The sequence below is a fragment of the Scyliorhinus torazame genome, chromosome 19 (genome assembly GCF_047496885.1).
Source record: "Scyliorhinus torazame isolate Kashiwa2021f chromosome 19, sScyTor2.1, whole genome shotgun sequence".
Classification (NCBI taxonomy): domain Eukaryota; kingdom Metazoa; phylum Chordata; class Chondrichthyes; order Carcharhiniformes; family Scyliorhinidae; genus Scyliorhinus; species Scyliorhinus torazame.
This window is the reverse complement of record NC_092725.1, coordinates 31,493,392-31,505,671: the sequence shown is the minus strand read 5'-3', so window position 1 is coordinate 31,505,671 and position 12,280 is coordinate 31,493,392. Positions and strand designations below refer to the sequence as shown.

The following is a 12,280-nucleotide window of genomic DNA, read 5'->3' as shown; positions in this document are numbered from 1 at the left end:
TCCCTCCGTACTGACCCTTGGACAGTGCGGTGCTCCCTCAGTACTGACCATCCGACAGTGCGGCGCTCCCTCAGTACTGACCCTCCGACAGTGTGGCGCTCCCTCAGCACGGACCCTTGGACAGTGCGGTGCTCCCTCCGTACTGATCGTCCAACAGTATGACGCCCCCTCAGTACTGACCCTCTGGCAGTGCGGCGCTCCCTCAGTACTGACCCTCCGACAGTGTGACGCCCCCTCAGTACTGACCCTTGGACAGTGCAGTGCTCCCTCCGACAGTGTGACGCCCCCTCAGTACTGACCCTTGGACAGTGAGGCGCTCCCTCCATACTGACCCTCCGACAGTGTGACGCCCCCTCAGTACTGACCCTCCGACAGTGCGGCACTCCCTCAGCACTGACCCTCCTACAGTGCCGCGCTCCCTCAGTACTGACACTCTGACAGTGCACCGCTCCCTCAGTACTGACCCTCCGACAGTGCGGCGCTCCCTCAGCACTGACCCTCTGACAGTGCGGCGCTCCCTCAGCACTGACCCTCCGACAGTGCGGCGCTCCCTCAGTACTGACCCTCCGACAGTGTGACGCCCCCTCAGCACTGACCCTCTGACAGTGTGACGCCCCCTCAGTACTGACCCTCCGACAGTGTGACGCCCCCTCAGGACTGACCCTCTGACAGTGCGGTGCTCCCTCAGTACTGACCCTCCGACAGTGCGGCGCTCCCTCAGTACTGACCCTCCGACAGTGCGGCGCTCCCTCAGTACTGACCCTCTGATAGAGCGGCGCTCCCTCAGTATTGACCCTCCGACAGTGCTGTGCTCCCTCAGTACTGACCCTCCGACAGTGCTGTGCTCCCTCAGTACTGACCCTCCGACAGTGCAGCGCTCCCTCAGTACTAACCCTCCGACAGTGCAGTGCTCCCTCAGCACTAGCATCCGGTAAACGCTGGTATGTATTATGTGGCTCCAGGCCGGTACAAAGCCTGGCACTTTCCCAGCCTGAGGATGCCTCAGCCCAAGATTGTAACCCCCTTTGGCACAGCTTCCAAAGCCTTCTCCAGCTCTTATTGCCCCAACCATCATCCTCAGAGAATATTATCCGCCCCGAACAAGACCTGAATTCTTCTCTTAACTTTCAACTTACTGTCATCAGGATTAGGCGCAGCGAGTATCGCACTATGCTGCTTCTTAACTCGTTCAACATCCTCCGACAGTTTTTCAATGCAACCACGAATCTCTTCAACCTATGGATGGGACCAAGAAGAATGAGTGTCATTATTCACAGACAATTCTCAAACTATTCCCATAACCCCACTCCCTCCTCATAGCCCAATACCAATCCTCAAACTAATCCCACGTCCCCACTCTCTCCCATTGCCGGATCAATCTCGCAAACTAATCCCACCGCCCCGCTCTCTCCCCATAGCCCTGTATCAATCCCAAACTAATCCCACTGCCCCGCTCTCTCCCCATAGCCCTGTATCAATCCCAAACTAATCCCACTGCCCCACTCTCTCCCCATAGCCCTGTATCAATTCCAAACTAATCCCACTGTCCCGCTCTCTCCCCATATCCCTGTATCAAATCCCAAACTAATCCCACTGCCCCACTCCCTCCCCATAGCCCTGTATCAATCCCAAACTAATCCCTCTGCCCCGCTCTCTCCCCATATCCCTGTATCAATCTCAAACTAATCCCACTGCCCCGCTCTCTCTCCATAGCCCTGTATCAATCCCAAACTAATCCCACTGCCCCGCTCTCTCTCCATAGCGCTGTATCAATCCCAAACTAATCCCACTGCCCCGCTCTCTCCCCATAGCCCTGTATCCATCCCAAACTAATCCCACTGCCCCGCTCTCTCTCCATAGCCCTGTATCAATGCCCAAACTAATCCCACTGTCCCGCTCTCCCCATAGACCTGTATCAATCCCAAACTAATCCCACTGCCCCGCGCTCTCCCCATAGCCCTGTATCAATCCCAAACTAATCACACTGCCCCATTCTCTACACATAGTCCTGTATCAATCCCAAACTAATCCCACTGCCCCGCTCTCTCCCCATAGCCCTGTATTAATCCCAAATCCCACTGCCCCACTCTCTCGCCATAGCCCTGTATCAATCCCAAACTAATCCCACTGCCCCGCTCTCTCCCCATAGCCCTGTATCAATCCCAAACTAATCCCACTGCCCCGCTCTCTCCCCATAGCCCTGTATCAATCCCCAAACTAATCCCACTGCCACGCTCTCCCCATAGCGCTGTATGAATCCCAAATCTCACTGCCCCACTCTTTCCCCATAGCCATGTATCAATCCCAAATCCCACTGCCCCACTCTTTCCCCATAGCCATGTATCAATCCCAAATCCCATTGCCCCGCTCTCTCGCCATAGCCCCTATCAATCGCAAACTAATCCCACTGCCCTGCTCTCTCCCCATAGCCCTGGATCAATCCTAAACTAATCCCACTGCCCTGCTCTCTCCCCATAGCCCTGTATCAATCCCAAACTAATCCCCACTGCCCCACTCTCTCCCCGTAGCCCTGGATCAATCCTAAACTAATCCCACTGTCACCACTAGTAGTATATAACATGTATTACGGCTCTGCCCGTATAGTAGAGGTACATGGGTAAATCCCTGCCTGCTGGCTCCGCCCAGTAGGCGGAGTATAAAAGTGTGTGCTCGCCGGGGCTGCAGCCGTTCTGGTTCCAGCTACAGGAGGCACAACATCTTTGCTCAATAAAGCCTCGATTATTCACTACGTTCGTATTTGTGGTAATTGATAGAGCATCAATTTATTGAGCAAGATTTTTAAAACGATGGATCTCCGCATCAAGCCTGATCGCCTGCAGCTGAGCCCTCAAGCAGGCACGCTGCGTCCGCCTGTGACCACTGGCTATCCTGCTTCGAAAGCTACCTCCGAACATCCGCTGAGGAACCCTCGGACTCGCAGAAGCTCCAAGTCCTCTATTCACGGGTGAGCTCTGACATTTTTCCTCTCATCCGGCATGCGCCCACCTATGCCGAAGCGATGGAGCTGCTGAAAAGACATTACGTTCGACCAGTCAATGAAGTATACGCCAGGCAGCTCCTGGCCACGAGACAGCAACTCCCCGGGGAGTCTCTGGATGATTTCTGTCGTGCCCTGCACATCCTAGGTAAGAACTGGTACTGCCAGGCAGTTTCGGCAGTCCAGCACACCGAACTTTTAATTCGAGACGCTCACATTACGGGCATGAAGTCTGCGTATGTCCGCCAGCGCCTACTGGAAGGGGGAACGCTTGATCTTGCGGGGACTAGGCAGCTCACTAATTCATTAGATGTGGCCTCCCGTAACATCCAGTCCTACGCCCCCGACCGCGCGGCACCCTCGTGGGCATCGTGGGCCCCACCAGCTGCCGACTCCAGCTCACTGCAAGCTGCGCCGCGCGGCAGCCAGCCAACTCTGGGGGGCCCCAAGTGCTACTTTTGCAGGCAAAACAAACACCCCCCGGCAGCGCTGCCCGGCGCGGAGCGCGATCTGCAACGGCTGTGGGAAGAAGGGACACTTTGTTTCTGTTTGTCAGGCCCGGTCGGTCGCTGCTGTTTCCAGGCCCGGCGTTCCTACACCCCCCACTTGCAACCCACGGGCGCCACCATCTTCCTCACCGCAAGCCACGTGCGGCCCGTGGGCGCCGCCATCTTTGATGCCGCCCGCCATGTGCGCTCTGTGGGCGCCCCATCTTGGGTGGCATTTTGGACGGCGCCTCAGGACCCCTGCTCGTCTGGCCGTTCATCGCCTGCCGCTACCTCCACCACCGCTGACCAGCCCAGGTCCTCCCAGCATCTGCCACAGATTGCCCCTGTCACCCTGGATCAGTCCTGGCCCCGCAACCTCGCGACCAAGACGACGACGGCGAACATCGATGGGCACGAGACAACCTGCCTTTTTGACTCTGGGAGCACAGAGAGCTTCATCCACCCCACTACGGTAAGGCGCTGCTCCCCCCCGGTACACCCTGTCACCCAGAAAATCTCCCTGGCCTCCGGATCCCACTCCGTTGAAATCCGGGGGCACTGCATCGTGATCATAACCGTCCAGGGTGTAGAGTTCAGCAACTTCAGGCTCTACGTCCTCCCCAACCTCTGCGCTGCCCTGTTACTTGGCCTGGACTTCCAGTGCCATCTCCAAAGCTTAACCTTAAAAGTCGGCGGACCCCTACCCCCCTCACCATCTACGGCCTCCAGACCCTTAAGGTCGATCCACCTTTCCTGTTTGCGAACCTCACCCCGGATTGCAAACCCGTCGCCACTAGGAGCAGACGCTACAGTGCCCAGGACAGGACCTTCATCAGGTCGGAGGTCCAACGGCCTCTGCGGGAAGGGGTCATTGAGGCCAGCAACAGCCCCTAGAGAGCTCAAGTGATAGTAGTAAAGACTGGGGAGAAACACAGGATGGTCATTGACTACAGTCAGACCATCAATCGGTACACGCAGCTCGACGCGTACCCCCTCCCATGCATATCTGATATGGTCAATCAGATTGCACAGTATCGAATGTTTTCCACAATGGACCTGAGGTCCACCTACCACCAGCTCCCATCCGCCCGGAGGACCGCCAACACACTGCTTTCGAAGCAGATGGCCGCCTCTATCATTTCCTTCGGGTTCCCTTCGGCGTCACTAATGGGGTCTCGGTCTTCCAGCGAGAGATGGACCGAATGGTTGACCGGTACGGACTGCGGGCCACCTTCCCGTACCTAGATAACGTTGCCATCTGCGGCCACGATCAGCAGGTCCACGACGCAAACCTCCAAAAATTCATCCAGACCGCCAAACTCCTTAACCTCCGGATCCCATTCTGTGGAAATCCGGGGGTACTGCATCGCGACCCTCACCGTCCAAGGCGTAGAGTTCAGCAACGTCCGGCTCTACGTCCTCCCCCACCTCAATACAATAAGGAGAAATGCGTGATCCGCACCAACCGCTTAGTCATCCTTGGCTAGGTCGTGGAAAATGGAGTCCTTGGGCCCGACCCCGACCGCATGCACCCCTTCATGGAACTCCCCCTCCCCCACTGCCCTGAAACGATGACTGGGGTTTTTCTCCTACTATGCCCAGTGATCCCTAATTATGCGGACAAGGCCCGCCCCGCCCACTTATTCAGTCCACAGTTTTTCCCCTGGCGGCTGAGGCCCGCCAGGCCCTCAACCGTATCAAGGCCGACATCGCCAAGGCCACGATGCACGCGGTCGATGAGACCCTCCCCTTCCAGGTGGAGAGCGATGCATCGGACGTCGCTCTGGCCGCCACCCTCAACCAGGCGGGCAGACCCGTGGGATTCTTTTCCCGCACCCTCCATGCCTCCGCAATTCAGCACTCCTCTGTTGAAAAGGAGGCCCAAGCCATTGTGGAAGCTGTGCGGCACTGGAGGCATTACCTGGCCGGCAGGAGATTCACTCTCCTCACTGACCAACGGTCGGTTGCCTTCATGTTTAACAACACACAGCGGGGCAAGATCAACAATGACAAGATCTTGAGGTGGAGGATCGAGCTCTCCACCTATAACTGAGATCTTGTATCGCCCGGGGAAGCTCAATGAGCCCCCTGACGCCCTATTCTACGGTACATGTGCCAGCGCACAAGTAGACCGACTCCGGGCTCTCCACTATGCCCTCTGCCACCCGGGGGTCACCCGGTTCTTCCATTTCATCAAGGCCCGCAACCTGCCCTACTCCATTGAGGAGGTCAGGACCGTCACCAGAGACTGCCAGGTCTGCGCAGAGTGCAAGCCGCACGTCTACCGCCCAGAGAGGGCGCACCTGGTGAAGGCCTCCCGCTCCTTTGAACACCTCAGCGTGGACTTCAAAGGGCCCCTCCCCTCCACCGACCGCAACGTGTACTTCCTCAACGTGATCGATGAGTACTCCCGGTTCCCTTTCGCCATCCCATGCCCCGATATGACTTCTGCCACGGTCATTAAAGCTCTCCACAGAATCTTCACTCTGTTTGGTTTCCCCACCTACGTCCCCAGCGATCGGGGAGCCTCCTTCGTGAGTGATGAGCTGCGTTGGTTCCTGCTCAGCGAGGGCATCGCCTCGAGCAGGACAACCAGCTACAATCCCCGGGGAAACGGGCAGGTGGAGAGGGAGAACGGGACGGTCTGGAAGGCCGTCCTGCTAGCCCTGCGGTCTAAACATCTCCCGGTCTGCCGCTGGCAGGAGGTCCTCCCCGACACGCCCCTCTCCATCCGATCGCTCCTCTGCACCGCGACTAACGAGACCCGTCACGAACGTGTGTTTGCCTTCCCCAGGAAGTCCACCTCCGGGGTCTCACTCGCAACATGGTTGACAGTTCCTGGACCCGTCCTCCTTCGCAAACACGTGCGGACCCATAAGTCGGACCCCTTGGTCGAAAAAGTCCACCTCCTACACGCCAACCCGTAGTATGCCTACGTGGCACACCCCGACGGGCACCGGCACACAGTCTCTCTCCGGGACCTGGCACCCGCTGGATTCCCACCCACGGCCCCCAACCTGACCCCCCCCCCGGCTGCCTCATACACCTCTGTGCCACTCACCCTCCCTCCAGCGAACCTCACTGCAGCCCCCTCCCCAGGAGGATCCGTCCTCCCACTGGTTCCACTCAGGGGTGACGAAGACGAGGACAACACGCTCCCGGAGTCGCAGGTGACCAAGTCGGCGCCCACATCACCACCAGGACCGAGGCGATCGCAGAGGAGGGTCAAGGCCCGCGACAGACTTAACTTGTAATGTTTTCCACCCCCCTCCCCCCCCCCCCCCCACCGCCCCCGCCCCCCCCACCCCAGCCGGACGCTCTTTTACCAGGGGGTAAATGTGGTAGTCGTCACTAGTAGTAGAAACATGTATTACGGCACTGCCCGTATAGTGGAGGTACATGGGTAAATCCCTGCCTGCTGGCTCCGCCCACTAGGCAGAGTATACATGTGTGTGCTAGCCGGTGCTGCAGCCATTCTGGTTCCAGCTACAGGAGGCACAACATCTTTGCTCAATAAAGCCTCGATTATTTCACTACTCTCATCCTTGTGGTAATTGATAGAGCATCACCAGCCTCTCACCATAGCCCTGTATCAACCCCAAACTAATCCCACTGCCCCGCTCTCTCACCATAGCCCTGTATCAACCCCAAACTAATCCCACTGCCCCGCTCTCTCACCATAGCCCTGTATCAACCCCAAACTAATCCCACTGCCCCACTCTCTCCCCATAACCCTGTATCAATCCCAAACTAATCCCACTGCCCCGCACTCTCCCCATAGCCCTGTATCAATCCCCAAACTAATCCCACTGCCCATCTCTCTCCCCATAGCCCTGTGCCAATCTTAAAACTATTCCCACTGCCCCACTCTCTCCCCATAGCCCTCAAACAATCCCCAAACTAATCCCTTGCCCTACTCTCTCCCGATAGCGCCGTATCGATCCCAAACTAATCCCACTGCCCCGCTCTCCCATAGCCCTGTATCAATCCCCAAACTAATCCCACTGCCCCACTCTCACCCCATAGCCCTGTATCAATCCCAAACTAATCCCACTGCCCCGCTCTCTCCCCAGAGTCCTGCATCAATCCACAAACTAATCCCACCTCCCGCTCTCCCCATGGCCCTGGATCAATCCCCAACCTAATCCCACTGCCCCACTCTCTACCCATAGCCCTGCATCAATCCCAAACGAATGCCACTGCCCGGCTCTCTCCCCATAGCCCTGTATCAATCCCAAACTAATCCCACTGCCCCACTGTCTCCCCGTAGCCCTGCATCAATCCCAAACTAATCCCTCTGCCCGACTCTCTCCCCATTGCCCTGTATCAATCCCAAACTAATCCCACTGCCCCACTGTCTCCCCGTAGCCCTGCATCAATCCCAAACTAATCCCTCTGCCCGACTCTCTCCCCATTGCCCTGTATCAATCCCAAACTAATCTCACTGCCCCACTCTCCCCCCATAGCCCTGTATCAATCTCAAACTAATCCCACTGCCCCACTCTCTCTGCATAGCCCTGTATCCATCCCAAACTAATCACATGACCCCGCACTCTCCCCATAGCCCTGTATCAAACCCAAACTAATCACACTACCCCGCACTCTTCTCATAGCCCTGTATCAATCCCAAACTAATCCCACTGCCCCACTCCCTCCCCATAGCCTCGTATCAATCCCCAAACTAATCCCACTGCCTCACTCTCTCACCAGAACCCTGTATCAATCCCAAACTAATCACACTATCCCGCTTTCTCCCCATAGCCCTCTATCAGCCCCAAACTAACCCCACTGTCTTTCTCTCTCTCCATAGCCCTGTATCCATCCCAATCTAATCTCACTGCCCCACTCTCTTCCCCTAGACCTGTATCAATCCCCAAACTAATACCACTGCCCCGTTCTATCTCTCCTAGCCATGTTTCAATCCCAAACTAATCCCACTGCCCCACTGTCTCCCCGTAGCCATGTATCAATCCCAAACTAATCCCACTGCCCCACTCCCTCCCCATAGTCCTCTATCAATCCCAAACTAATAACACTGCCCCACTGTCTCCCCATAGCCCCTTATCAATCCCAAACTAATCCTACTGCCCCATTCTCTCCCCATAGCCCTGTATCAATCCCAAACTTATCCCACTGCCCAACTCTCTCACCATAGTCCTGTATCAATCCCAACCTAATCACACGACCCCGCACTCTCCTCATAGCCCCGTATCAGTCCCAAACTAATCACACTACCCCACAATTTCCCCATGGTCCTGTATCAATCCCCAAACTAATCCCACTGCCCCGCTCTCCCCACAGCCCTGGATCAATCCCCAAACTAATCCCACCTTCCGCTCTCCCCACAGCCCTGGATCAATCCGCAAATGAATCCCACCTTCCGCTCTCTCCATAGCCCAGGATCAATCCCCAAACTAATCCCACTTCCCCACTCTCTCCCCATAGCACTGTATCAATCCCAAACTAATCCCACTGCCCCACTGTCTCCCTGTAGCCCTGTATCAATCCCATACTAATCCACCTGCCCCACTCTCTCCCCATAGTCCTCTATCAATTCCAAACAAATAACACTGCCCCACTGTCTCCCCATAGCCCCTTATCAATCCCAAACTAATCCTACTGCCCCGCTCTCTCCTCATAGCCCTGTGTCAATCCTGATCCCACTGCCCCGCCCTCTCCCCATAGCCCTGTATCAATCCCCAAACTAATCCCAGTGCCCCGCTCTCCCCATTGCCCTGTATCAATCCCAAACTAATCCCACTGCCCCACTCTCTTCCCATAGACCCGTATCAATCCCCAAACTAATCCCACTGTCCCGCTCTATCTCTCCATAGCCATGTTTCAATCCCAAACTAATCCCAGTGCCCCACTCTCTCCCCATAGCCCTGTATTAATCGCAAACTAATCCCACTGCCCGACTCTCTCCCCATAGCTCTGTATCAATCCCAAACTAATCCCACTGACCCACTCTCTCCGCAAAGCCCTGTATCAATTCCAAACTAATCTCACTGCCCCACTCTCTCCCCATCGCCCTGTATCAATCCCAAACTAATCCCACTGCCCCGCTCTCCCCATAGCCCTGTGTCAATCCCGAAACTAATCCCACTGCCCCACTCTCTCCCCATATCCCTGTATCAATCCCAAACTAATCCCACTGCCCCACTCTCTCCCCATAGCCCTGTATCAATCCCAAACTAATCCCAGTGCCCTACTATCTCCCCATAGCCCTGTATCAATCCCAAACTAATCCCACTGCCCCGCTCTCTCCCCATACCCATGAATCAATCCCAAACTAATCCCACTGCCCCACTCTCTCTGCATAGCCCTGTATCAATCCCAAACTAACCCCACTGTCTTTCTCTCTCTCCATAGCCCTGTATCCATCCCAATCTAATCTCACTGCCCCACTGTCTTCCCCTAGACCTGTATCAATCCCCAAACTAATCCCACTGCCCCGTTCAATCTCTCCTAGCCATGTTTCAATCCCAAACTAATCCCAGTGCCTCACTCTCTCCCCATAGCCCTGTATCAATCCCAAACTTATCCCACTGCTCAACTCTCTCACCATAGTCCTGTATCAATCCCAACCTAATCACACGACCCGTCACTCTCCTCATAGCACCGTATCAGTCCCAAATTAATCACACTACCCCACAATTTCCCCATGGTCCTGTATCAATCCCCACACTAATCCCACTGCTCCGCTCTCCCCACAGCCCTGGATCAATCCCCAAACTAATCCCACCTTCCGCTCTCCCCACAGCCCTGGATCAATCCCCAAATGAATCCCACCTTCCGCTCTCCCCATAGCCCAGGATCAATCCCCAAACTAATCCCACTGCCCCACTCTCTCCCCATAGCACTGTATCAATCCCAAACTAATCCCACTGCCCCACTGTCTCCCCGTAGCCCTGTATCAATCCCAAACTAATCCCACTGCCCCACTCTCTCCCCATAGCACTGTATCAATCCCAAACTAATCCAACTGCCCCATTCTCTCCCCATAGCCCTGTATCAATCCCAAACTTATCCCACTGCCCGACTCTCTCCCCATAGCCCTGTGTCAATCCCGAAACTAATCCCACTGCCCCACTCTCTCCCCATAGCCCTGTGTCAATCCCAAACTAATCCCACTGCCCCACTGTCTCCCCATAGCCCCTTATCAATCCCAAACTAATCCCACTGCCACGCTCTCTCCCCATAGCCCTGTATCAATCCACAAACTAATCCCACTGCCCCGCTCTCCCCAAAGCCCTGGATCAATCCCAAACTAATCCCACTGCCCTGCTCTCGCCCCATAGCCCTGTATCAAACCCCAACTAATCCCAGTGCCCCGCTCTCTCACCATAGCCCTGTATCAATCCCCAAACTAATCCCACTGACCCACTCTCTCCGCAAAGCCCTGTATCAATTCCAAACTAATCTCACTGCCCCACTCTCTCCCCATCGCCCTGTATCAATCCCAAACTAATCCCACTGCCCCGCTCTCCCCATAGCCCTGTGTCAATCCCGAAACTAATCCCACTGCCCCACTCTCTCCCCATATCCCTGTATCAATCCCAAACTAATCCCACTGCCCCACTCTCTCCCCATAGCCCTGTATCAATCCCAAACTAATCCCAGTGCCCTACTATCTCCCCATAGCCCTGTATCAATCCCAAACTAATCCCACTGCCCCGCTCTCTCCCCATACCCATGAATCAATCCCAAACTAATCCCACTGCCCCACTCTCTCTGCATAGCCCTGTATCAATCCCAAACTAACCCCACTGTCTTTCTCTCTCTCCATAGCCCTGTATCCATCCCAATCTAATCTCACTGCCCCACTGTCTTCCCCTAGACCTGTATCAATCCCCAAACTAATCCCACTGCCCCGTTCAATCTCTCCTAGCCATGTTTCAATCCCAAACTAATCCCAGTGCCTCACTCTCTCCCCATAGCCCTGTATCAATCCCAAACTTATCCCACTGCTCAACTCTCTCACCATAGTCCTGTATCAATCCCAACCTAATCACACGACCCGTCACTCTCCTCATAGCACCGTATCAGTCCCAAATTAATCACACTACCCCACAATTTCCCCATGGTCCTGTATCAATCCCCACACTAATCCCACTGCTCCGCTCTCCCCACAGCCCTGGATCAATCCCCAAACTAATCCCACCTTCCGCTCTCCCCACAGCCCTGGATCAATCCCCAAATGAATCCCACCTTCCGCTCTCCCCATAGCCCAGGATCAATCCCCAAACTAATCCCACTGCCCCACTCTCTCCCCATAGCACTGTATCAATCCCAAACTAATCCCACTGCCCCACTGTCTCCCCGTAGCCCTGTATCAATCCCAAACTAATCCCACTGCCCCACTCTCTCCCCATAGCACTGTATCAATCCCAAACTAATCCAACTGCCCCATTCTCTCCCCATAGCCCTGTATCAATCCCAAACTTATCCCACTGCCCGACTCTCTCCCCATAGCCCTGTGTCAATCCCGAAACTAATCCCACTGCCCCACTCTCTCCCCATAGCCCTGTGTCAATCCCAAACTAATCCCACTGCCCCACTGTCTCCCCATAGCCCCTTATCAATCCCAAACTAATCCCACTGCCACGCTCTCTCCCCATAGCCCTGTATCAATCCACAAACTAATCCCACTGCCCCGCTCTCCCCAAAGCCCTGGATCAATCCCAAACTAATCCCACTGCCCTGCTCTCGCCCCATAGCCCTGTATCAAACCCCAACTAATCCCAGTGCCCCGCTCTCTCACCATAGCCCTGTATCAATCCCCAAACTTATC

At 55.6% G+C, this 12,280-nt stretch overlaps 1 protein-coding gene across 1 annotated transcript in view; it reads right to left on the bottom strand.

The window, feature by feature from the left end:
- The window catches only part of stx1b (syntaxin 1B), a 196,532-nt gene that overhangs the window by 83,085 nt on the left and 101,167 nt on the right, over positions 1–12,280 (bottom strand). Inside the window, exon 3 of the mRNA XM_072484177.1 lies at positions 1,137–1,236. Coding sequence (XP_072340278.1) covers positions 1,137–1,236 — 100 coding nt within the window. The remainder of the gene's footprint in view (positions 1–1,136; positions 1,237–12,280) is intronic.